A 27,255-nucleotide genomic window follows, 5' to 3' on the forward strand; every position below is an offset into this window, starting at 1 on the left:
CTTTGTCTCAGGGGTCCCCTGACTAATCAATGACAGAGATGAGTCAGCAGCCGGATCATTAGTCTCCTCACAGATGCAGCTGCGCTAGTTAAACCCTGAACACCCCCCCAGATGGTATTAAATTTCTCTCTAGACTGAATTATATCTTTTCCTTTTGTGTAATTTTCAATCTTAAGAGATAATCCAATTTTAGAACATTTATAACGTGAAACAATACGAGGAAAAAACAGCCGCTCTGCGATGAACGCCTCTAGGTGTGTATCAGCGTGTGTGAATATGAGCATTAATAACATGACGACATAACGACCATCCATGTCTGGTGCAGAGCAATCGGCTCTTACTTCATGTGTAAATCACCCCTCGTGTCTTTTTCACCATTGCTTCATTTGTGCCCTGAGTTTAGAGCGCTTGGCCCCGCGTCTCCAGAGATGTCCTCAGTCGGGGGCCGATCGCTGTCTTCCCCCCACAGTAGTTGACCTCTTCTTCCTCCTCGGGGCGTTGAAACAGTTCAGTAATGACTCTCAGCCAGAGATAATGTCATCTGACACACACTGATTTGGGGGAGGTAATTGCACCCCACACGGTTGTAATTTCTCATTCATGCATGTTTGAATGGTGACTTATGCTGGGACTAATTGCCCCAGCCCACTGCCCCAGCCCACTGCCTGCACCCCTGCCCCATAATGCTGTGCCTCATGGCCACTTTCTCTATTTCTCACTGGGACAGTTGAATAAAGTTTGAACTTGGATACGCTGAGTTTATTTGTTCTCTGAGCAGAGAGAAGAAACCCTTCTCTAATTCTGTTCACAAAAGAATGAAAGTGTTCTCATTAAAACAGTGGTGGTGACGTCATTGTGATAATGGTGATGATGTCAGCGGCTGATTGTTCTGTAAAGGTTAAGAAGGTGGATAGAGAATAGTGTTTGCTGTAATGTGAGCTCAGAGAGATATATAAATATATAGATTAGCATTATCTCCTAATTTATCAGTCACTTCACAAAGGCTTAAATTTCCATCCTTTACACAAGAGAGTGTTCTGTAAGAGTAGTGCAAAAAACAGAAAAAAGCCCATTTGGGTATTTCTTTCATTATCAGTGTCACTAATAACCAATATATTTAATACCCACCCACTGCTGCAGCGCTTTAATGTCTCGTGAAGAGAGGAACTCTTTAAATTAAGATCAGGCCGGGGGCCCCGTGGGGGGGCTGTACCACAGGAAATTAACATCCAGATGCAGCGTAGTGAAAGTGAACACCTGTGTCTTGTAAAAACTTTCCAGGGTGTCGTTAAACGTCACGTCTGCCGTGGGACCCCACCTTCAGATTGTGGGTTAACTAGTGAACAGTGGCGTGTTCACTTCTGTGTCACTTCTGCCCTGAGTGTGTGGTGTGGTTGGACGTGGAGCGTGTCGTCTGTTATCAACAATTAAATACTCATTCTATACAATTTTAAATGAGCAATTCAGAAAATGTCTTTGAGTAATGAGTGGTGAACATCCGTGACAGACGGATCCATCCCAGCGTGTTGGTGACGTGACAACACGTCTGTGGTCATTGTTACATGGAGCTGCACACAGAGCCCTCGGCTCCACACGCATCGAGCAGAGCGATACAAACCAGCCATTAGTCTGTGTGAGGGGCTTTGACATGAAAACTAATAATGGCTTCGTTTCAGCCCCCCCAGAGATGAGAAGATGCTCTACTCCCCCAAACGTGTGGGAAGAAGTTTCCTCCCAGGATCAAAAAGTCCAGAGCCCCCAGACGTCAGTAATCTAATCACACGTCTGAACAGCGTCCCACCTCCTCCTGGTTCTCTTTACATGCCTGGAACACACAGGAGACCCCCCCCCCGGGGCCAGAGCCTGATTTATGCTTCATTATGCTTACCTCCGGCCATTTTAACTGTGCCCCACACCTGGGGGCCTCTGAGCTGTTTACCCCCCCAAACTATTTGAAGCTGATCCCTCCAAAGCCTTTTATAGTGGTGGTGAATGCGAGCCCCCGGTGGAGAACACGGCCATTGGGGGGCATTAAAGCGGGCGCTGCGGCCCTTTGCACCACTTGTTTGGACCAAGTCAAGCATTTTGAGTAAGAAAAGTTCCCAAAGTGGCCCAGAGAGGATGTGACCGCTGGTGCGTCCAGACGACCACAACCAGCACAACAGCTGGGACTGTTTTTCCACAGATGAATGTTTTATGTGGACTATATTGCCAATGTGTGATGTGGGTGGCCGTCATATAAAAGACACTGAAATCTGGAAGGATGTTTGTTCTTCTTCAGTTTATTCAGTAATTCCTAAAGGCTGTGACCGTTGAAGCCACTGAAAACACAAACACACTGTCACATAACGTACGTTTGAGTTGCTGCTGATTGAGTTAAAACTCCTGCAGATTTGGAGTGAGAAACGAGCCTGAAACGGCTCCACGTCACGCGTGTTCTCGTCTTTGAATGTCGTCTAGACGAGACCCTCCCTATGAAATATCTCAGACGCTCGCTGTGACATTCATGCAATGTTTTCACTGCTCTCACGCCACTCTCCACACTGAATCACTAATTCCTAGCACTAACAGTGAGTTCACCATGAAGGGATGGGGTACAAAGATTAATCTAAATCCAGGACCGAAGCCCACAGAGAGCAGATTTGTCAAAATAAACACAGTTTGTATAGTTTTCTCAGGTTTCCTTCTCTGCTTCCAGCATTGTTCTGATCAGAGACAAGTCATTTTTCAATCCAAAATGACTTGTATTCAAACAAGGTTGGTCCAGGCTCAGTTCTTGTCAGCTCACATTTGTAATGTTAATATCTAGAATATTATACGTGTGCAATGCTGCAGATGCAATGATGGAGCTGTCATTTAAACCACTGGAAGGCATCACCGGTCGGTGGAGGGCTTCAGTGGTACGGCGCTCTAACACTATGTCACCTTTGGCACAACACAGCTTTAACTGAAACACCAAGTATCAAAGCATATCTGCTCATCAAGCAAGGTTCTGTCTGTGTCAAGAAAACCAGAGGGAGAAGCCAGGAGGAGGATTGCTGTAATAAGTTCAAAGCTGCTACGATGATGAATCAGAAATCATGCAGCCAACGGAATGGCGTATGTGTAACTAACATTCTGTTAATTCACATTATTATCTCTGGGCCATTTGTGGTGCCAGAAAATGATCTCATACCAAAAAAGAACAAATGGAAAATCAGATTTTAGATGTTTGTGTCACTCCATGAGACTTCCAAACATCTAGAAAGGTACCTGAGTTCAGTCATCTGTCCTGTCAGCTTTCTTTCCTATTATTTATTTGCTTGCATGTTGTCTTGTTTTTGCTGAAGGGCACAGGTGACATTTCCACTGTTAAGCCTCATGTTATATAATGAACTTTCCCCTCCTCCCTGCTGAGGTCCAAAGCCAGTGGGAAGACATGCAGGTAGATGTCAGTGACACCTAGGGGCAGAAAGTCGAGCACTGCATGAGACCCATGACGCTCAAGTTCTGACTGCATGTGGAAGATAAAACAACTAGAATACAGTTCACTCTCCTTTTTATGTTGTTCAGATCAATTACTTCACCAATAAATGTATTTAGGAGCCTGTCAGCCTGTACTTAACTTTGTGTTAGTATCTATTTTAAAGCACTTTGTCAAGTTAGCTTAGGTAAATACTGTACAGTTAAAATAAAATATGAAAAAGAAACTTTTAAGCATTCAGAGAATTACATTTTTGATAATTTCCTTGTAGCTTTTTGTTCAGTACCTTACATGGTCAGCTTTGTTTATGCAGTGTTGTACATATTTCATTATCGCATATTAGTTTAACCAATAATAAGAATTACATATCCAATATATAATTATATTATATATTGCATATGTAATTATAATATAATAATAATAAGAAATACATATGCACCAAATGTTTCACATAAAGAATCATAGAAACATATATGAAGAGATAGAGATTTTTGATTTTGAAAATCATGTTTATTCATAAAGGCCAAATTACAAGATAATCAGGGTGACACGAAAAACAAAAGAGATTCATGCAAAAAGGAATTCACATCTCAAAAAGAAAACATCTGAATTCTCTAACATTTATCAAAGTAGAGAGAGAGAGAGAGAGAGAGAGAGAGAGAGAGAGAGAGAGAGAGAGAGAGAGAGAGAGAGAGAGAGAGAGAGAGAGAGAGAGGAGGGAGGAGAGAGAGAGAGAGAGAGAGAGAGAGAGAGAGAGAGAGAGAGAGAGAGAGAGAGAGAGAGAGGGAGAGAGAGGGAGAGAGAGGGAGAGAGAACACATAACAAGGTAAAAAAAATAATTAAACACCAGCTTGGAATTCATGAACTTAATTCTCAACAACCAAGACCATCATCTCAGAATCCACATCCTGACCAGGATCGTTACTCTCATTTAAATTACTTCTGGGACAAACTTCATCTATAGAGACCGTTTCACGCAAATCCGTCCATTCGTTAAGAAAACAAGACAAACAAACGTTATGGATCGTTATGAACCGTTATGAATGGTTATTCATCCCCTACACAGCGGCAGCGTGTTGCGCTCACAGTGACTCTGTCCCTTTAAGAAACCTCGTCATCTCCTGAGCTCACAGTGACTCTGTCCCTTTAAGAAACCTCGTCATCTCCTGAGCTCACAGTGACTCTGTCCCTTTAAGAAACCTCGTCATCTCCGCTGTCTGCCCGCGTGCGTGACGTTTCCGACCCCCGACCGGAAGTCCATCTGTTAATGGCGGGTTTCTGTAGCGACCCGGTCGTTCCCCGCCGCTGAGCGCAGACTGGGTGCGTTAGAATCCGAGGAGACGTCACCTCGACTCTCGGTGGAGTTCGGGAGCACCTGGACGATAAGCAGCGGAGCGTTGAGGGTTTTTGGCCGCTCGGACGGTGTTCATGTGGCCGCCGGTCGCTGACATGTTGAAGTAGCCACACCGAACCGGAACCGTTTAAAGGATGGGAGCCGCTCCGGCGTGAGCCGCTCCGCTCCAGCCGGGACTCACTGCTCTACCACGGCCATCAGCGCGGTCAGGGCCGCGGTCCACGAACGTAAACTTCATTCATTCGCCTTTTGTCTCCCTGCCAGCAAACCGACATGTGCGCCTGGAAGCTTCCGGTCCTGCTGTGCTTCTTATGGGTAGTTGACGTTCACGGTTCATCCAAGTTAAACATCCCCAAAGTCCTGCTGCCGCTCGCTAGAAGCACCAAGATCAACTTCACGCTGGAAACCACTGAGGGCTGCTACCGATGGTGAGCCACGAAAACACTGAGTAGTCAGGTGTTCACTAGTGTGTTCACGGCAGCGTGTGGGACACGAACACACTAGTTATCAAGTTTAGCTCTACATCTAATCAGAAGCTTCTGGATAGATCGGGATATTTTAAGCAACAACCTCAGATAATAATCTTGGGATGTTATCTTTATAAAATTCGAAGGTCAATGAATTATTTAAGTAACATGTGTCAAACTCAAGGCCCGGGGGCCAAATGTGGCCCTCCACTTCACTTTATGTGGCCCTCCAGAGCATAAAAGGTCAAAGTTTTGAAAAAAAGGTCAAAGAGGCTTTTTTAAAAAAAACTACATTTCCCACAATGCAGTAGTTTAGCCCATTTTAAAGTTAATGTCCTAACTTGTTTCTGATGTTATTTTTCTTTATTGATTGATAGTTTGATCCTTGATTGATGGAGTTCTGTGGGTTTAATAACCTGACAAATGAAAAGGATTTATGTTAGAACAGAGAAACAAACAAACATGTTTTTTCTGTCTAACTGTAATAATAACCATTACTTTTAATTGTCCCTCTTGGGGAAATTCTTTTTACACATCACACTTCACATGTACATATACTGTATGTGTTAATTACACACACGGCGGTTACAGGCCCCAGAACACAGCACACACTAGGGGCCTGTAGGCATGACGTTAGTATAGAGAGGACATACAGAGGTACAAGGAGGCAGAGTGACGGGTCGCGCACGAGGGTCGCGCCCCAATGAGCATCTTGTAGGGGGCACGGCACCTTGCTCAAGGGCGCCTCGGCAGTGACGGTGGGAGCTGACGCCTCCCACCGTCGACTGACACTCCGATGGTTCTTCTGGCGGGATCGGGATTCGAACCCCCAATGGCTGGGGGATCCTGTCTTCAAGACGTTTTGCTCTACCGCTGAGCCACTGCCGCCCCAATGTTTATGTAATGTTTGGAACTAGAATAAGAAATAAATTCAGAGTTATTTAACATTCAGCAGTAGTTACATTTACTTTACATTTAGTTACATTTATTAGTTACATCTGGCCCTTTGGGGACAGGCATTATGCTGATGTGGCCCTCGGTGAAAATGAGTTTGACTCCCCTGATTTAAGTGGTTACACTTTCCCGTGATGTGGCAAAATTGGAGTGTCTGTGGAAAATGTGAGATCTCTAGATATAAATGCACCATCGGGTTACTGCGCTTGTTCACAACCTGTTTTTTTCTGGTACTATTTTTCAGGACGTCCACCAGACCGGAGGTAGCGAGCATTCAGCCCATAGAAGAAGAGAGCGGCAGAGGTTGCTCTCGTAGAGCCGTCCTGCAGGCTCTCTCCACGCAGCCCTCCAGGCTGACGAGCATCATTCTGGCTGAAGATGTCGGTAAATACCTGACATTCTGGTGCTATTTATTTACACACATGTCAAAGTACACGCATGCACAAACAACCACTGTGCCAACATTTCTTAAATATTCCCATTAAATGATAAGGCCTCTAGTGTTTGAAGATTTGCTTTGTGATCAAGAAAATCAGGCACAGTGGTTGATGCAGTCGTCTGACTCGTTTCTTAATAAATAGAAATAAAGCCGAGTCACACAACTCAAAAAATGAAGCATTGTAAGACTCCGATCGCTGTGACTGAATGTGGCCTAACGGGCTCCAGCTTCAGCTGCAAAACCTGAAACAATCCATCTCACAGACAACGTCCTACACAAAGTAGAAAAATGTCCAGACCTCTGGAGTGTGTGATGGTCTGTGTTTCAGCAAGAAGGTGGAGTGTAATGCTTTCTAAATGACCTAGAAAGCTATTTATTTTCTGCTTTTCTTTTGTTTGGTCAACGTGGTTGGATACAACATCAGTGAGACCGCATCTCGTTCTTTACCGCGTTTTGGTGGATGGATACAACATCAGTGAGACCGCATCTCGTTCTTTACCGCGTTTTGGTGGATGGATACAACATCAGTGAGACCGCATCTCGTTCTTTACCGCGTTTTGGTGGATGGATACAACATCAGTGAGACCGCATCTCGTTCTTTACCACGTTTTGGTGGATGGATACAACATCAGTGAGACCGGATCTCGTTCTTTACCGCGTGTTGGCGGATGGATACAACATCAGTGAGACCGGATCTCGTTCTTTACTGCGTGTTGCCGGATGGATACAACATCAGTGAGACCGGATCTCGTTCTTTACCGCGTGTTGGCGGATGGATACATCAGTGAGACCGGATCTCATTCTTTACCGCGTGTTGGCGGATGGATACGACATCACTGAGACCGCATCTCGTTCTTTACCGCATGTTGGCGGATGGATACGACATCACTGAGACCGCATCTCGTTCTTTACCGCGTGTTGGCGGATGGATACGACATCAGTGAGACTGCATCTCGTTCTTTACCGCGTGTTGGCGGATGGATACGACATCAGTGAGACCGGATCTAGTTCTTTACCGCGTGTTGGTGGATGGATACGACATCAGTGAGACCGGATCTCGTTCTTTACCGCGTGTTGGTGGATGGATACGACCGTGTGTTGGCGGGTGGATACGACATCAGTGAGACCGCATCTCGTTCTTTCCCACGTGATGGTGGATGGATACGACATCAGTGAGACCGCATCTCGTTCTTTCCCACGTGATGGTGGATGGATACAACATCAGTGAGACCGGATGTCGTTCTTTACCACGTGTTGGCGGATGGATACGACATCAGTGAGACTGCATCTCGTTCTTTACCGCGTGTTGGCGGATGGATACGACATCAGTGAGACCTGATCTAGTTCTTTACCGCGGGTTGGTGGATGGATACGACATCAGTGAGACAGGATCTCGTTCTTTACCGCGTGTTGGTGGATGGATACGACCGTGTGTTGGCGGGTGGATACGACATCAGTGAGACCGCATCTCGTTCTTTCCCACGTGATGGTGGATGGATACGACATCAGTGAGACCGCATCTCGTTCTTTCCCACGTGATGGTGGATGGATACAACATCAGTGAGACCGGATGTCGTTCTTTACCACGTGTTGGCGGATGGATACAACATCAGTGAGACCGGATGTCGTTCTTTACCACGTGTTGGCGGATGGATATGACATCAGTGAGACCGGATCTCGTTCTTTACCGCGTGTTGGCGGATGGATACGACATCAGTGATAAATGTTGTTTGACTTATGAGCTCAGTCAGGAATAGATTAAACTCGTATCTCAGGTATGACTATATTGTGTGTTAACATGTACTTGGTTGTCCGTCTGCAGTCACAGGACAGGTGCTGCGCTGTGATGCTATTGTGGACATCATCAGTGAGATCCAGATCGTGTCGACCACCAGAGAGCTGCACCTGGAGGACTCACCACTGGAACTCAGAATTCATGCACTGGACTCTGAAGGTGACTTAAAATGGTTTTAGACAATATACAGTAAAGGTCATAATTAAAACCCAGAAGGAAGTGACCAACCAGTTTTTACGAGCAAAGAGGTTTTAGATTAAAGAAACTAACGACAAAAGTGAAAAGCATGATTGTGGAGAACGATTACTGTATTGGTTTTTGAATTTTGTCTGCTTTTTTGAAACCTGTTAAAAAGTTAGATGTTTTCTCTGTTCAGGGAACACTCAGTAATGTTAAATCCCACCATTGTTTTTGAGATTTGAATTTTTTTTGCGTGAATCTCTTTTGGATTTTGTGTCAATGTGATGATCGTGTAATTTGGCCTCTATGAATAAATTATTTTAAAAATCAAAATCAAATCATAATTATTTTTGATACCTGTGACATTAGTAATGTTTCAGTCACTCAATAACTTCTCATAATATTCCACTCCTTTATTTGTAATGCGTCACATTGTCAGACGTTAATACTGAGCTGGTTTCATCCCCTCAGGCTGCTGCTGTGAAGTGTCTGTTTGTTCTGTCTGACTGGTTCCATTTAGGGCGGACGCTCCGTTTAATGAGCTGTAGCTACAGCCTGGTTCTTTTTGATGATGACTCTGGGTCTGGGGTTTACTTTTTGTCTGCTTTAGTTTAACAGTGTTTTACATTCCTCAGCCTGGTTGCTAAAGGTTTACACGTCCTCTGTAAGGAAATTCCTAATTTGACTTCCACAATGATTTGTAAAGTTATGCTTTACACAACACGTGCAACTTTAGTGACACTTTATTAATGATTTAGACATTGTCTTTCTGCAGGAAACACCTTCAGCACCCTCTCTGGCCTGGTGTTCGACTGGACCTTAGTGAAAGATGTAGATGTGAATGGATTCTCTGACTCTTACAATTCATTACGGTGGGTTTCCCTAAGCTGATACTAAAACTCCACTGGCTAGTCGTTCTTTTTTTAATGCAAATGAAAAGGAGACAAAAAGTAAACCTGCACTGATTTGATAAGCCATCCTTTTCTGTTGCCAAAATGGTGTGATGTTTCTATTTTAATACCCTGACTGTGTCTCCATTTGAAAATAAATAATATTTACGGTCATATGTAAGGGGATGTAGTAAGTAGGGTTCTAATACGGTTCTCTGCTCTCACCCTAAGGGTACTTAAGTTTTCTGAGTCTACGTACACCCCCCCGGCGTACATATATGAGATGGAACGCATCGGGAAACAGGGAGATATTATTTTGGTGTCAGGACTGAAGACAGGACACGCCAAGCTGAAGGCACAGATCCAAGAGCCACTGTATAAGGTAAGGTGGACACATCAGTTTTTAGCTGTTTCCACTTCAGTCATTAATCTTTGAGGCATTAATAGCCTCAAACTTTCTCAGTCTATTTTTAATAAAGGAAGGTCAAGTAGAACAGGTAAGATAAGATGTTCACACCCAAAGAAGAAGATGATCAGTAAAATAACTTCTAGTTGAACATTGTCCTCCTCATAATACATATATCACGAAACAACGGTATGGTGCGTCATGGTAACGATGGTGCAGCGTCGGTAGCAGTGACATGGTGCTGCTGACTGCTGGTGTGTTCCAGAGCATTGCAGCCTCAGTAATGAGGCGTCTCATCTGTAACGTGTCTGCTGCAGGATGTGGGCGCAGCAGAGGTGAGGCTGCTGATTCTGGAGAACATCATGCTGAGCCCTGCTCACGACGTTTACCTGCTGGCAGGAACTTCCATCCGGTACAAAGTCCTGAAGATCAGACAAGGCACAATAACAGGTCTGACTGAAGTGAAAGTTGTTTAATTTTTAGTAACATTTAAAAGATGTCAATAATGTGTAGTGCAGAAATTCTGTTTTTTAAGCACTTCTGTGCTGCTGTTGCGTTTGTCCAGAGCTCCAGATGCCATGTGATCAGTATGAGCTGCACCTCCAGAACAGCGTGGTCGGCCCCCGTGGGGACGCAGACGTTTCTGTAGCCAGTCTGGATCAGAGTACCTCCACTGTCACTGCTATTCAACTGGGACACATCAACGTGGTTCTGGATCACAAGAGTATCCTCACGGCAGATTGTTCCTCACCACAGAGGAGCGGGTGAAGAGGGTGTGATGTCACTGAGGCTCAGTGTCTTCATGTGTAGAATGTGTGAGCCGGTCCCCATTCAATCACTAGTATTGTACGTCCAAAACCAAATGACTGGATTAATTTTTCTTAGTAACTTCCACCAGGCCTCCGAATGCAGGGGGTGTCTCGCCTCCCCAACAGCACCCTGTATGTGATCGAACCGGGATACTTAGGTTTGTCACTCAGAGAAAAACAAAGTGAGAAGTGTTTCATGGTCGTGTCATTTAAAAGATAAGCAGCGCCTCTTTTCTTCATGTTCAGGTTTTAAAGTTCATCCGGGGGAAAGCTGGGTTCTGGAAACGGGCCGCGTCTACGACATCTTCATCGAAGTCTTCGATAAATCCGGCCACAAAATTCACATCTCAGATGTAAGCGAGTACGGCGAAATCACTTTGGATTTTCAACCACGGTTTAGTTGAGTTGACCCTGTGTCTCCTGAGAACGTGACAAGAATCGTGAAAGTCAGATGTCTTTTCTAAAATGTTTATCATTAGTAAAGAGCATTCTTGTGCTTTTTTTTCTTCTTAAATATTCTTTTTATTTGCTCGATTTTACATGCTTGGTTTTTATTAGCGATGGCCTGCTTCCCCATGAATAAAATAGGACATAATGGAAAACTAAAAAAAAAAGAAAGTTTGATTATCTTTAATAAGACGCAGCTTGAAGACACATCTGAAAGACATTAGAGGACACAGAGCATTCCTGTGCGATGCTACGAGTTTTATCAGCCAACGTTTCAGAGCAGTGATGAGAAAATGGTTCCCAGTGAAGCATGAACATATCACAATCTTGACACGGCATTAAAACCGTAACCCCAGTCTAGTGGTTTGAAACAGATCTGCCTTTGAGTCACACAAATACACTTGTTTGAATGTCAGTTCTTTATTTATTTCGATTTCTCAGAATGTCCACATTAACACGGGTTTTCCTGCCGAGTACTTTGAGCTGAAGGAGTCTTCTCTGAACGGATCGTACCATCGCGTCAAGGCGCTCCAGGACGGCCTGACTCTGATTGATGCCACCCTCAGTGCTGTTGTGGATGAAGTGAGTTTAATCACACCTGTGACCTGTAAAACACGGCGGCAGCAGGAACGTGACGGCTTTGGTCTGGTGCTGCTCCTCCTCCATCACTTCCTGTGGTCTGTCTCCTCAGAAAGGAACTGTCCACGCGCTTGACAACCAAATCCATAATGAACAAGATGTAGAAATCTACAACCCCATCGTTCTCAGTCCCAGCATCCTGACGTTTCCATGGCAACCCAAGGCCGGCGCTTATCAGTACACAATAAAGGTAAAGGATCTCTTTCAGAATGATGCAGGGCTTGTAGAGCTGTCACGGGGTCAGGGTACGCAGCAGATACCCCCACGCCGCTCTGACGGGTGTCAGGATGATGTGATCGGTCCTCTTCTCTGCTGCCCCTCACAGGCGACTGGAGGCAGTGGGAACTTCAGCTGGTCTTCCTCCAACACGGCTGTCGCCACGGTGACCGTGAAAGGAGTGATGACAACAGTCAGTGATGTTGGCGTCAGCACGATTTATGCTCACGATCTACGGAACCCGTTACACTTTGGCCAAATGAAGGTGAAATAAATATCTGTACAAACGTTTGTTAACACAGAACACGCAGGTTTTCTGATGAGACCTCAGCCCCTCCTGTTTCCCCTCAGGTGTATGTTGTGGAGCCAGTGGCCATGGATTTTGCCCCTTGCCCTGTGGAGGCCAGAGTGGGGCAGGTTCTGGATCTGCCCCTCAGGATCTTGGGGCTGCTGGAGGACGAGCGGGCCGAGCTCAGCGACTGCTCCCACTTTGACCTGCATGTGGAACAGGAGAACCAGGGAATCTTCCAGCTGCTAGACAGTGAGTCCATCCTGAGCCTGGACTCATGTGATCAATGAAGGAGGGTCAGGTCAGGTCACACAAACAGGTGTGAGTCAGTGTGAGTTGGACCAGTCAGACTAAAGCGTGTAGGTTTGTTTCAGGCGATACTCACTGTGTTCACGTCTAGAATGAAAGCTGTTTGTTTCCTGATTTGCTCTGTAATAACTGTTAAACACCAAATGATTACAGCAGTATTTAAGGCTCCAGTTTGTCGTGAACCATTAGTGAAGCAATCTGGTCATCAGTTCACACTTTGAGCTGCAGCTCCTCATGATGGGAGGAAGCGTTACTGAAATGAAGAATGCAACTCGGCTTTTTCACGAGACACAAATCTGTTTTCACCAGTCGCTCAGTAACTTCACCCTGACGTACTGGTGACGTCTCGGCACGATGAACAGTGAGGTCACACCAACAAGACCAATGACAGTTTTTTGAGGTTCATCATCCTGAAGTTCTGTGGGTCGATCTCTATGAGTAATCCAGGCCTGTGGAGCTGATGGTCAGAGCTCTCTGGACCCCCAAAGGGGAACGAATGAGGTCACGTGTGTGAACAGTTGTGCTTTGTGCAGCATGTTGTCGTTCTCTTTTCCCGATTGGCTTCCTGTCATCCTCCGGTCCTGATGCAGAGAGACTGGACCCGGGCCTGGACCACTGCAGCGGGCTGCGGGCCAAAGCCCTCGCCTCCGGCTACACCATGCTGACCGTCAGCTACGCCCACGGAAACGTCCACCTCAGCGCCAAGATCACCATCGCTGCGTATCTCCCTCTCAGAGTGAGTCCAAAGTCTTCGTGCCTAATCAATAATCTAAGTGTTTAATTGTGACGGGAGACCTGAGAAAAGACAAAGAATTTACAAAAAAGATTCATTAAAGCTCAAAATGTCAGATATTTGAAGTCATTCCACTGGAGTTGGAAAGGCTTCAAACTGGAGGGAGCTGGAAGAGTTTGATAACCTTAAACTTTACCTTCACCTTGAAACACCTTTTGGTTGATGTCTAATCAGGACACACACACACACACACACACACACACACACACACACACACACACACACACCATTTCCTCTCGCTCTGAGTGGAAGTGAGCTGATCGTTGTGAGTGAACATGCTCTCAGTTTGTTCTGTGCTCTGTGTGTTTTAATTATGCATGATGCACTTTCTCCAGTGATTTATTGTTTCCATGCTTGTGCTCTCTTGTGCACCGGAATGAGAATGAATTCATCCACCAACAGTTCTTCACTCAGAGCAGCTGTGCTATCAGTCCAGTGACGTGCTGCTCACCAACACTTTTGACGCTTAAGTTTCTTTTGATTTTTTAATGTTGAACCAATAGTTTCCTTCCTCTTCCTGTGAGCTGCTGTCGCACACATCCTGTTCCTCTTAGAACCCACACGCTGAACTCGTCATTTTAAACACCCACATTCTAGTGTCACCAACATCTCTGTGATGAATTCTGTACTCACACAGAATTATCCAACAACTCATATTTATGTGTTTATTATTAACATCTGCGTATTTTGACATTTTTGACGCATTTCATCCTCGCTCTCCTGCTTTAACTTCTTCGCCACGGCTGATGAAATGATGTTTTTTGGCAGGCAGTGGACCCCGTATCCGTTGCCGTGGTGACTCTGGGGTCATCTAAAGACATGCTGTTTGAAGGCGGCCCGCGGCCGTGGGTTCTAGAGCCATCAAAGTTCTTCTGTCACCTGCGGGCTGAGGACCAGGACAGCGTGAGCCTGACTCTGACCAGTCCCTTATCTCACAACTACAACCAGCACTGGGTCAGAGCTGCCTGCAGGGTCCTGGGGGAGCAGGTGGGCTTTATTTCACTGGTTTACTCCCCAAATTGGTATTTATTCCCTGTACCAACATGCATTGGTGTCTCTGCTCCGCTCCAGGTGCTGGAGGTGATGGTGGGGAACGAGGCCAGTGTCACCAATCCTTATCCTGCTGTGGAGATGGCCGTGGTCAGGTTTGTGTGCGCCCCCCCATCTCGCCTCACCCTGGCCCCAGTGTACAGCAGCCCCCAGCTGGACCTGAGCTGCCCACTGCTGCAGCAGAACAAACAGGTGGTACGTACGGGGGCCTGGAGGCACTTTTATTCACCAGGATTGATTTGTTTCTCTCATCCGTTGCCTCCGGTCACACAAGACCCTGGAAATACGTCACTTTGGTGTTTCTTCATGTCCCGTTGTGCTCTGAGGGGATCGATTGATTTGTTCATAAATGGAACACGTACCATATAAACCACAGTGTGAACTGGTGTAGGAAAGAACACATCGCTGTTTAAAGTGTTTCAATCCTATCTTTAGCGTCTGATTGATCAAGAGTATCTCCTCCCAGGTGCCTGTTTCAAATTACCGCCATCCCGTTCTGGAGTTGGCTGCATTCGACCAACAAGGCAGGAAGTTTGACAACTTCAGTTCCCTCAACATGCTGTGGAAGTCGTCCAAGGTGTCGATCGCCAGCGTCGAAGCGTCTAAACCCATGGAGCTGCTGCAGCTCAAGGACGCCAACAAACAGATGAAACTTCATGGTGAAGCAGATTTGACCTCAACTTCTAATAGATTTGGTTCCATTTTTTTGAAGCTGGGATGTCCGCCTCACATGATTCTTTTCTCGATGCATTTTTTAAAGTAATGAGTTTAAAAGTAGGCGTGAGAGCTCTTGCTGGATGTAATTCTAAATGATCCCTTCACCTACCGGTGGAATCCTTTTTTTTTTAGTACTTTTTCTGTTTTTATAGATTAGAGATGATCGACTGCGTCGCTGGTCTTCATTTAATCAGTGTTTCATTACAGGACGGCGGACTGTTCTCGTCCATCATCAGACCGGCGTCGCTGCTGTCACGGCGACGGCTCTGGGATACCAGGTGTCACATCTAGAAGCAGCCAGAGTTCCCAGTCCGGTAAGCGAACGCCCCCCACCACACGGAGCTCAGGACGCTCTGATAACGGAGAAGCAGTTATTCTAACTTTCATTATAGACCAATGACGGTCCAGCTGCAATAGAATTGTGTGTCATTAGCCTTTTCCATCATGCTTGGTATAATTAACTTCTACATGTAATTAAATTTCCTTTATTTCAGTTTCATTCTTATTTTTCTTCCTAGAACCAAGTTCACTTTTAATTTCTGTTATAATTGCACTTGTGATCATATCACTAATGATCTGCGTTCCATCGTCGTCTGGGCAGTACGACCCCTTGACCCCTGTCTCAGCCACTCTGGATCTGCTGTTGGTGGAAGACGTGAAGATCTCCCCTGATGCTGTGACCGTATACAACCACCCAGATGTGCAGGTAGGAGACACATGGGGTTCAAATCCCACAGCAGGAACCTGACAAACTTATTTCAGGACTTAAAATGTGTTTGATCTTTCATCATAAACCGTATTTTATATGTTGAAAAAAGGGAAATAGAAATTGATTCCAGCAGAAGTGAAGGACTCCAAATGTAAACTTTTCTGGGGACTCAGTGGAAGCTTATATATGCCCCCCCCCCCAATCCTGTCTGATATAGGAGTAATTCTTGGCAGGTGTCGGGGTTAAATAACAGCTAGTGACCTGTGTAAGAGGATTTTAGAGAGGGACTGTTGTCAGAGCCCCCCTTGGAGACCACAGGTGTCCGGCCTGCAGTTTGGCTTCCTTCAGCCCAGAACGACTGCTGGACCAGCAGCTGAAGACGAGACGATGGTCTGGTGTTCAGGAGGATGAATGAACGTGATGATGAGCGTCAGAATGTGTTCTCACTGCAGGCGAACTTAGCTCTGCAGGAAGGTTCGGGTTATTTCTTTGTGAACGCCAGCGCTGGTGGGGTCGTGGACGTGACCTTCCAGGAGGCCCAAAGAACGGTTCAGGTAAGAACGTCTGCTGTGGTTCAACACGCTGCGTCAAGAAAAGCCAGATTGACTGGAGAGAAGAGAGAAAACATCCTGTGGTTTCTGTGTGTCCAGGTGTCTCCTGTTCACCTGGGGGAGGTGAAGGTGATCGTTCATGATCTTTGTCTGGCATTTCAAGCGCCGGCCACGGCCTCGGTTCACGTCTCCGACATCTTGGAGGTTTACGTACGAGTCGTCGACAAGGTGAGTGTTCATTTCAGACTTTCAGCTGTCGGAGCCAGAAGGCGTTTCTCTGATGTCGGTCGTCTCCACTGCAGGTGGAGATCGGAAAATCTGTGAGAGCTTACGTCAGGGTCCTGGATTCCAATAAGAAGCCCTTCCTTGTCAGCAATTTCAATTTCATGAACCTTAAACTGAAGGCAGCGTCTGCTGTGGTTTCTCTCAGGTGAGGAAAGAGCTGTTTGAGTTGAGTTAGAACTTTTACACACTGATTTAATGTCTGGACGTGTTTTTTGCAGACAACTATCAGAGTCGATAGAAGACGACACAGCCGTGTTCCTGGTGAGAGGGGTCTCCATCGGTCAGACCAGTCTGTCCGCCTTCGTGGTGGATAAAGCTGGGAAAAAGATCACATCTGCACCCCAACAGATAGAGGTGGAGTCTGGGTCCATCAGCGTCAGTAGAATGAGGCATCACGCATTTCATCATTCAACCGTTTTATTTTCTAGGTCTTTCCACCGTTCAAACTCATCCCGAGGAGAATGACCCTGTTAATAGGAGCGATGATGCAGGTGTGTGTGAGAAGGAAACGACCCCCGTTTGTCTGCAGGGGGGTTCGTCTGTTCCTCCTTTATCTTCTAGAATTCCTGCCTGGAGGCTCCTGAACGCTTAATTCATCTGGAGCTAACGTCCAGTGGGCTCACGCTCTGCTCAGAATCCGTTCACCATCCATCCCATAATCCTGCTGATGGTTTCTTAATAAACTCAGTGACACGTGTTCAGCGCTCTGACTGCCGTGTTATTATCTGGAGTAATTGAACATGTAACAGATAATAGCTTCCAGTGAATGATGACAGATCGCTTCGATCCATTTTTCTTTCTTTAATCTCCTTTGGTGTCGTCTCCAGATCACCTCTGAGGGGGGGCCTCAGCCTCAGTCCAACATCCAGTTCTCCATCGCCAACGAGAAAATTGCCTCTGTGAACGGCATGGGGCACGTCCGGGGCGTGGCCCCCGGTAACGTGACGGTGACGGGTGTGGTCCAGGCGGTGGACGCTGAGACGGGGAAGCTGCTGGTCGTGTCTCAGGTGACGCCGCGTCGGGGGGGTTGTGGATTCACGCGTGTCTTGCTCTGATTTCACAGTGAAACTGTTCCTTCTCTTCCTCAGGACCAGGTAGAAGTGGAGGTGGTGCAGCTAGTGGGGGTTCGTATCAGAGCCCCCGCCACACGGGTGAAGACGGGAGCACAGGTGTGATTGTCATCATCACTGGACATAAACAGATGAAGGTGGAGCGGCTCCATTCACCCTCTCCTCCACAGATGCCCGTGTACGTCATGGGCCTCACCAGCAGCCAGACACCCTTCTCCTTTGGCAGCGCCTCGCCCCCCCTCACCTTCCACTGGTCCACCAACAAGAGGGACATCGTGGATGTGGAGCCAAGACACGCCGAGGTGAAGTTTTCTACCGTTCTGTTATGATTGTGATGAGGACCTTCCCTGTTTCCCATCAGCCTCTGGCCCCCACCTTTGGTGTTAACTTTTCATTTGATCTACTGCTTCTATTTCTACCCCCCCAGGCTGGCGTGGAGCTCCAGTCGGAGCACAACTTTGGCATGAGGGTGACAGGAAGGACCAGAGGGAGGACGGGCCTGAAGGTGGTGCTCCGCGTCACGGACCCCAGCGTGAAGCAGCTGCTGGGGGGTCAGCAGGAGCTCACAGATGAGATCCAGATCCAGGTGTAGTATCTGTAACAGGACAGCGCTCTGTACTGGGCCCCAGTATGAATAAAGCTGTACACAGATTATGTTACGTCCTGGTTGGTTCCTTTCGTCTGGATCAGAACTCGGGTTGGAGTTCTGGAGTTACTCTGGAGCGATACGACTGCAGATTAGTCAGAGCTGAAGGCTTCCAGCTTCTGACAGCGTTAAACTACAGCATGTGACTCGTGGTAAATGATTAAAGCACTAATTAAAGCACTAATTACAGTCTCTGATCCAGGTCTATGACAAGCTGCACATGCTGAACCCTGAGGTGAAGGCAGAGGAGATCCTGATGGCTCCAAACTCCGCCCTCAAGCTCCAGACTAACCGGTAAATTAAGAACGTTTAGGAAATAATCCCTTGGATTTGTCCAGCTTTCATTGCAGCACTGCTTTAAGGGGCCATCCCAGAGCTGACTGTCTGTTCCCAACAGGGACGGTGTCGGGGGGCTGTCCTACCGGGTCCTGGACTGCCCCGACCAGCTCGTCACCGCTCAAGTGGACGATAAGGGCGTCCTGTCCTCAGGCTCCCTGACGGGTGTCTCCTCTCTGCTCGTCACGTCCCAGGAGCCCTTTGGTGTCAACCAGACGCTGGTCCTGGCTGTGAGGGTGGGTGTCGGAGCCGCGGCAGGAAAACCGCCTCATGCTTTAGAAAAGATGTTCCTGGGTATCAGTGGGGAAACCTGTCCCTGACCTGCAGGTCACTACTGTACAAGATACACGTTAGTCCCATACAACTAAAGATCCGGACGACCTGGATTCATGAAAAGCAACTGAACTCAGTTATGATTCAATAAGATAATACAGGTGGTCCTCAACATACAAACACAGCTGGTTCTGAGAGGTTGTTTGTAAGCTGAGCTGAAATGTCAGTCTATAAACTCCGTTTGAGGTTATTTAAATGTCATTACTACTCTAAACACTAAAGTACTGTCATTACTACTGTAAATACTACAGTAATGTCATTACTACTCTAAACACTAAAGTACTGTCATTACTACTGTAAATACTACAGTAATGTCATTACTACTGTAAATACTAAAGTAATGTCAGTACTACTGTAAATACTACAGTAATGTCATTACTACTGTAAATACTAAAGTAATGTCAGTACTACTGTAAATACTACAGTAATGTCAGTACTACTGTAAATACTACAGTAATGTCATTACTACTGTAAATACTAAAGTAATGTCAGTACTACTGTAAATACTAAAGTAATGTCAGTACTACTGTAAATACTACAGCGATGTCATTACTACTCTAAATACTAAAGTAATGTTATTACTACTCTAAATACTAAAGTACTATTCCCTCAGACTGACGAGAAACTATTACAGGACATTAAAACACAGAATAAATAAAGTACAGGTTCAGGTCGTTCAGTTGTTCTTGACTATACAACACTTTTAAAAAAAAAGACACCGAAAATCACTAGAAAAGTGTTAAAAGCCCATAATGTCATGTTAGTGGACAATAACTCAGGTTAAAAACATGTAATCATATTAAAATACGTACATTTAGTTCCAGTATCTATCGTTAAGCATCACTCGTTAATCACGTGTTTGTTTTAATCCAGATTAGTTTACTGTAAACTTAATCCTGATAATTTAATTCTTACAGAAACGAAGGAGGAAACACTTCCAGGAACTGTCCTCCAGTGTTTTATCTTCACATTGAAACACCTGAGCCTGACGCTCAGACGCTAACAGAACAACAGGGGGTTCAGAGCTGTGTGAACACAGCAGTGCTGCCCCCAGGGGGTTGTGGCAGAAAGGGGAACTGCAGGACGATAGTCAGATATGTCAGCGCGTTTGTTCATGTGTCTGAATGTAAGTGGAGTTCTAAAATAACTGTAGGGGCTGATGTGACATCTGCCCCCCCTGCTGTCCCTCAGGTGGTTCCTGTGTCCTACGTGCGCCTCAGCACCAGCCCCGCCCTCCACACCCCCAGCAGAGACCGCCTGCAGACCGTCCCCCTGGGCACAGTGCTCACCTTCACCGTCCACTTCCACACCAGCACAGGAGAGACGCTCCACGCCTCTGACTCCCACCTCAGGTTTTACACAAACCGGTACGTCTGAGCTCTGGTTTCTACGTTCATTAACGGTAAGGGTTCATGAATGTCTCCCACACATTAGCCCCCCCCCAAGAAGCACAGCAGTGTCATTTATCATGTAAATTATTTTATCCATCATTGTTTTTTTTTATTTCTGCAGCGTTAAAACCAGAGCAGGGACCCTCAGCTCAGTATTGATCTTGCTTAATGCGGATATATTTGACACGCTGTACATTTACCTCATTGATCCACACGTGATGCATCCCTGACAGTCTGGATAATCTCAGCCAGAGACGTGTTCCAGATCGCCCCTCCGCTCAGACTGTTTGTGTCCAGAGAACCACCTGGAGTCACAGCAGCGTTAAGATTCACAGCGTCTGTTTACTGGTCTGTTCCCTCGAAGGTTTCAGACCAGTTCCCACTGAAGTCAAGGGAGGGGCCGGGGGCAGGGATGGGCAACATTGGTTCCTACATCATTTAGTTCCTACAGGACAACATTGGTTCCTACATCATTTAGTTCCTACAGGAGGACAACATTGGTTCCTACATCATTTAGTTCCTACAGGACAACATTGGTTCCTACATCATTTAGTTCCTACTGGAGGACAACATTGGTTCCTACATCATTTAGTTCCTACAGGACAACATTGGTTCCTACATCATTTAGTTCCTACAGGACAACATTGGTTCCTACATCATTTAGTTCCTACTGGAGGACAACAGTGGTTCCTACATCATTTAGTTCCTACAGGACAACATTGGTTCCTACATCATTTAGTTCCTACTGGAGGACAACATTGGTTCCTACATCATTTAGTTCCTACAGGACAACATTGGTTCCTACATCATTTAGTTCCTACAGGAGGACAACATTGGTTCCTACATCATTTAGTTCCTACAGGACAACATTGGTTCCTACATCATTTAGTTCCTACTGGAGGACAACATTGGTTCCTACATCATTTAGTTCCTACAGGACAACATTGGTTCCTACATCATTTAGTTCCTACTGGAGGACAACATTGGTTCCTACATCATTTAGTTCCTACAGGACAACATTGGTTCCTACATCATTTAGTTCCTACAGGACAACATTGGTTCCTACATCATTTAGTTCCTACTGGAGGACAACAGTGGTTCCTACATCATTTAGTTCCTACAGGACAACATTGGTTCCTACATCATTTAGTTCCTACTGGAGGACAACATTGGTTCCTACATCATTTAGTTCCTACTGGAGGACAACATTGGTTCCTACATCATTTAGTTCCTACTGGAGGTTGTTTTGATCTACGAATGTTCGTTAGTCAGATGTTTGTATCTTGAGGACTTCCTGTAGTAACTCCGTATGTTTTAACTAATAGTAACATGGTAACACAACCCACCTTCCTCTGGTGTAAATCCACATTCTGTAGTTCAGCTCCGGTCCATGTGGGTCCGATGTGGATCCTCCAGACGTCGTTGGGTGTATTTAGTTTATTCTATCTACTTCCTGGACCTCCTGAACCGTTTCCAGGCTGAACTTCCTGTGTGTCCCACAGAGACGACCTGGTGCAGCTGGGCCCCGGGCCGGGGAACCACACCCTGACGGTGAGGACCATCAACGTGGGCCTCACTCTGCTGGCGGTGCGGGACACCAGGAGCGTGGGCGTGGCCGATTACGTTCCCATCCCCGTGGAGCACGCCATCGGGCCGCGTGAGGCCGGCAGGCTGGTGGTGGGGGACGTGGTGTGTTTCCAGTGTCAGCTGACCCGCCCAGACGGTGAGACTGGGGTTCACACGCGTGTGATCATAGTGAGGGATCAGGGGAAACCAGGGACAACAGATGAACTGTTGGCTTTATTTGGTTTATTTTGGACGCTAGTGACGGACGCTCTAAGCTGTTTATGCGTTTGTGGTCTTCAGTCTTCAGGCGAGTCATTCTGATTGATTACCCAGAAGCTCCACGTTTGATCGCATGTCCTCCAGGGATGAAACACGTCTTCATGTTGTGTTCATTTGAATCACCTTGAGTCTGGTTTTTCTAATCCGGGTTCGTTCTAGACGATTCTGTTAATCCTGAACTTGGTCCTCCCGTCTCAGGCGCCCAGGGCAGCTGGAGCTCCTCGGCCAATGGCGTGCTGCAGGTGGACCCCCACAGCGGGGCAGCCGTAGCCAGAGCCCCGGGGGCGGCCACCGTGTTCTACGAGATAGCTGGCGTGTTGAAGACGTTCACTGAGGTAGGACACCAGTAGGACATCGGTAGGTCACCAGTAGGACATCGGTAGGTCACCAGTAGGACATCGGTAGGTCACCAGTAGGACATCGGTAGGTCACCAGTAGGACATCGGTAGGTCACCAGTAGGTCACCAGTAAGACACCAGAGGTCGTGTCCATCCTCATCCTCAGTGATAAATCACAATCAGTGTGAGAGTGCAGCACTGAGCATGTCATCAGCTCTCAGGAACACGCGTGTTGTTCAGGCGTGTTCCTGATGCTGCAGAGAGTCATGAATGAACCGTGTGTCACCGCGTCACGTGTTCATCCTCCTGATCCTCAGCTCTACGTGTGCGTGTTTCCATGTAGACCACTAGAACTGAAGGTGGTTCCATCTGGAGCTGGAGGTGTTCACACGCGTGTTCACATGCGTTCACACACGTTCACATGCGTGTTCACATGTGTTCACACGCGTGTTCACACACGTTCACACGCGTGTTCACATGAACTGAAGAGACGTTTTCCAGCAGCTCATTGATGGAGAAACAAACTTAATTATTTCTGATCTGATTTCTACCAACAGTTTGTTGATGAGGATTCATCATGTTTTCTTCCCTGGGGGGTTCTGCAGGTGGTGGTGGGGGCGTCCACCAGGACCGCCGTTCTGGGGCCGGTGACCCCGGTCCGGATCGGAAAGGAGACCAAAGTCCTGCTGACCACCAGAGAGAGAGGAACCAACCTGTTAGGTACTGTTAGTGTGTACTGGACTGGAGTACTACTGGAGTGTTAGTACATACTGGACTGTAGTACTACTGGAGTACCTGGGGGTGTCGGCCAGCGCACCACAGATTATTAATCCAGAGATTTAAAGGAGAAAACCAGAAGCAGTTCATCAAAGAAGGTTTAGCTTAGTTTAGCTTAATTTAGCTTAGCTTAGCACCAAGGCTGGGGGGGAGCAGGAACCTCCGAGGCTCGCTGCCCCTGTTTGGGGGTCACTCCCGTTTTTGTTAACCTCTTGTTAACTTTAGCTGTCTAAGCTAACCTGCTAGCCGTAGCTTTAGCTTTAGCGGACTAGCGTAAACCTTTTCCTCCACGTCTGAACAAACGACACGTTTGGTTTTTAAAGAAACCCGCTCACCTGAGTGTGATCTTGTGTTCTGTTCTGTCTCGTCGGCTCCGTGTCCCCCCACAGGATCCTGTTCCTCCCCCCAGACCGAAGCCGTGTCCCGCCTGCAGCCCCAGACCTCCGTCGGCTGTCAGCTGAGCTTCACCAGCGACGCCGTCGACCCGTCCACCAGAGACGCGTTCAGAACACACACCGGCTTCGACCCCAGCATCGGTACGGCTCACACACACCCTGGACACAGGTCAAAGGTCAAATAAACAGTTCTATTTGTGTGTGATTTCCCATCAGGCCTCTACACCTGTACCGTCACCCTGCAGCCAATGACGGAGCAGCAGACCCGTGCACTCAGCGTGTCCATGACCGACCTGCAGGTGAGGGCGGTCCTGAAGGGCGGGGCCTTCTCCGGGGAACAGGTTAGCGCCGTGCTGCCCATAGAGCCGGGCCTCTACACCGACCAATCAGAGCTGCTGCTGTCCAGCCCCCACCCGTCAGCGGAGCTGACCGTCTACGGCCCCCCGGGGGCGCTGTCCGGCCTGGAGGTCAGGCTGGTAGACACACGCCACTGGTCCAGTGTGGGGGGCTGGTTCACATCGTGTCTCCGTCCCGCCCCCAGGTGGTGTCCACGTCCCCCAACATCGCCGTCCAGGAGAAGGAGGTGCACCCCGGCCCCCCCAGCTTCTCCAGGTTCACCGTCAGCGCCGTGGACCCCCACGCTGCCGTCTCAGCGTCCGTCTCCATCAGCAGCACCGCCAGCGGCCAGACGCTCCTCGTCCCGGTCACCCTGGTCCACGTGGCCGACGCCAGCGCACAAGGTCAGGGTCAAGGTCAGGGTCAAGGTCAGGGTCAAGGATCAGAGACAAGGTCGGGGTCAAGGTCGGGGTCAGAAAGATCAGCCCTGGTGGTGGTCAGTCGGTTTCTCCTTCAGTAGTGCTCAGGCTGTTCAGGGGTCTGTTCACTGGGTGTTGAAACGTGTGTGGGTGAACTGGTGAACTAGTGAACCGGGTGAACTGGTGAACCGGGTGAACTGGTGAACTGGTGTGTCGTCAGGAACGCTTTTGTCTGGTGTGGGTCTGAAGACGTCCTGACAGCCGTGTGTCTCCTCCTCTCCTCTTTGCCCACAGCTGCTGCTCCAGCTGTTCCCCTGGAGGGGGGCCACTCCCTGCACAGCTTCATCAACAGCTACCAGATGATGTTCTTCACCCTGTTTGCTCTGCTGGCGGGAACGGCCATCCTCATCATCGGTGGGTCTTCACTGGTGTCAGGGAACAGGCTCCACGTCAGCTGTGAAAACAGCTTCATGCTTCTATCTTCTGGTCAGCGCGGCTCCAGGACGAGGCTGCGTTCGCTCTCAGCACCACGTGAATGTTGTCGATGGATTTCCACACAGTTTGTTGGATTACATTAAAATCCAGGATGTGGATAATCTGATGGACCCAGGCTTTTTTTCTCCTTCCTTTAAATTTGTGTTTTTCAGCTGCATCACATGAAAACAGTTGCAGTCAGTAATCAGGCTGCAGCTGGAGCTTCATGACATTTAAAAATACTGTCAAGTTAACACTTCTGGCTCCGCCCACTCAGTTTGTTCCCCACTGGAGGAACGTAATCAATCCCTGCAGATTAGCATCTCACTGACCAAAGGTTGTGTTAAACCGTGTGTGTGTGTGTGTGTGTGTGTTTCTGTCCCCCCAGTCCTCCACAGCGTGTTCACGCCGAGGGAACAGACTTATTACCCCGCCTTCACCCAGAGGACGCCCCCGCTCTCCCCAGGTAGGAACCGCCTTACTGAGTCCAGATGGATGAACGGATGGAGCGTACGATCAGATGGATGAACGGATGGAGCGTACGATCAGATGGATGAACGGATGGAGCGTACGATCAGATGGATGAACGGATGGAGCGTACGATCAGATGGATGAACGGATGGAGCGTACGATCAGATGGATGAACGGATGGATGTCTCACTGCTGAAGGATGTTTCAGACGCTGGCCTTCATTCCTGATCTCTTTTCCTCCCACATCCGCCACGCTCCACTTATTCCTTCTTTATAATCCACACACGTATATATTTTCTACAGGTTGGCTGTATTAAACTGCTTTCCTCTCTTTACCCCCCCAGGTGTGGAGTCTCCTCTGTGTAACTCCTTCACCCACAGAACGCCGCGGCCGGAGCTGCAGAGCGTCCACCGGTCGTTCCTCTACTCTCCAGAGTACAAGTCCTGATGACGCTGCTGTCCTCCACCCCACGAGCACTGAACACCACTGCATTGAGTTTCCCGTTAATCCAGATTATGAATGTGCCCCCGTTCCTCAGTCAGGTGTGGGGGGTGATGCAGAATCCCAACCTTCCAGTCGTTGTCTGTGAATCTTTTCTTCTGGTTGAAGAGAACCTTTCAGAGCAGCAGCGCTAACAGCTGCAGGCCGATAACAGGGCTGTTTTTGTTTGTGTGTGGAAATTGTTCAATTCTTTCATTTATGTGTGTTTAATGAAAATTATTTTATTTAAAAATCAAAAGAAAACACCACTCTGAGGTTAAATTTCATTTTTCATAAAAGGCCGGATCACTGTTTGGCTTTTCTGTTGTTTTTTTATGTCCTTATCAGGTTGGACATGTGAACTCTAACGACTCAGGACGTCCCTTTGTGTTCTGTGTGGCAGAAAGAAGTCACATGTTCTCATTTTTTGTGAAGAATCCGGTCGACTGACCCCCCCTGTGGGAGAGGAACCCGTCTGATGTGTGTGTGTGATCCAAAGCAGGTGAACGATCCACGTTCGGTTCTACTTCTGTGACATTTTAGGGAACCTCCACTCGTCCACGACTCGTCTGGAGTCGTTGAGCCTCGATTGGTGCAGAAACTGTCTGATAAATGTGAAACAGTCAAGGAATGTGAACCTTCAGCTCGTTTCCTTCAATAGAAAAGTCAAATGTGAAAACACAGGAGGAGGAACTGGAGCGGCGCTGAAATGTCAGGACTTCAAGGTGTGACTTTGTTTTAAATGAGATTTTTGTATTTGACAACTGTATTTATGTTAGCTAGAAAAATCAAGTTTTACTGTATGTTTGAGATTCTGATGTTTTCATCGTCTTGCCTTAAAATCACATCTCGAAATTCAGACTGGAGTGTTTGCTTGTGAATATTTGCTTGTTTTTTCCAATTAAAACTTTTACTTCTCATGTCGGTCCAGTGATTATTCATCATCAAATGCGTTCACAAACTGGAAACGTTTCGTTTACATCAACTCACATGACGCCTGATAAAAAAAACGAACCATCTCAGAACCTTCATGAAGGCTGATTCCACAGGATCTTTTTTCCCCTTTGCTGCAACTTATTGATTTCTAATCTGCAGTATTTATTTCTATTTTTCCACATTTTAAGTCCCCATGTGCGAAAACCTGAAGTCTTTAATAAATGTGAAAACGCTTTAGCAGCATT

At 47.2% G+C, this 27,255-nt stretch overlaps 1 protein-coding gene across 1 annotated transcript; it reads left to right on the plus strand.

The window, feature by feature from the left end:
• The first annotated feature begins 4,462 nt into the window (after positions 1 to 4,462).
• nup210 (nucleoporin 210) lies at positions 4,463 to 26,988 on the plus strand. The gene is made up of 40 exons (XM_068307178.1): positions 4,463 to 5,245; positions 6,483 to 6,622; positions 8,500 to 8,631; positions 9,428 to 9,524; positions 9,774 to 9,924; positions 10,266 to 10,398; positions 10,514 to 10,672; positions 10,847 to 10,915; positions 11,004 to 11,110; positions 11,646 to 11,786; positions 11,896 to 12,033; positions 12,169 to 12,324; positions 12,411 to 12,600; positions 13,248 to 13,393; positions 14,219 to 14,437; positions 14,522 to 14,695; positions 14,967 to 15,159; positions 15,425 to 15,531; positions 15,819 to 15,923; positions 16,379 to 16,480; positions 16,577 to 16,705; positions 16,780 to 16,907; positions 16,981 to 17,116; positions 17,191 to 17,253; positions 17,590 to 17,769; positions 17,851 to 17,931; positions 18,003 to 18,134; positions 18,260 to 18,418; positions 18,681 to 18,772; positions 18,876 to 19,050; positions 20,339 to 20,514; positions 22,041 to 22,261; positions 22,582 to 22,718; positions 23,327 to 23,441; positions 23,888 to 24,034; positions 24,110 to 24,360; positions 24,435 to 24,633; positions 24,943 to 25,062; positions 25,511 to 25,588; positions 25,938 to 26,988. Exons 1-40 carry the CDS (start codon positions 5,091 to 5,093, stop codon positions 26,039 to 26,041), a joined length of 5,637 nt encoding a protein of 1,878 aa, XP_068163279.1. The 5' UTR covers positions 4,463 to 5,090; the 3' UTR covers positions 26,042 to 26,988.
• The last annotated feature ends 267 nt before the right edge of the window (positions 26,989 to 27,255 follow it).

Source organism: Antennarius striatus, chromosome 2, assembly GCF_040054535.1.
Source record: "Antennarius striatus isolate MH-2024 chromosome 2, ASM4005453v1, whole genome shotgun sequence".
NCBI classification, from domain to species: Eukaryota; Metazoa; Chordata; class Actinopteri; order Lophiiformes; family Antennariidae; genus Antennarius; species Antennarius striatus.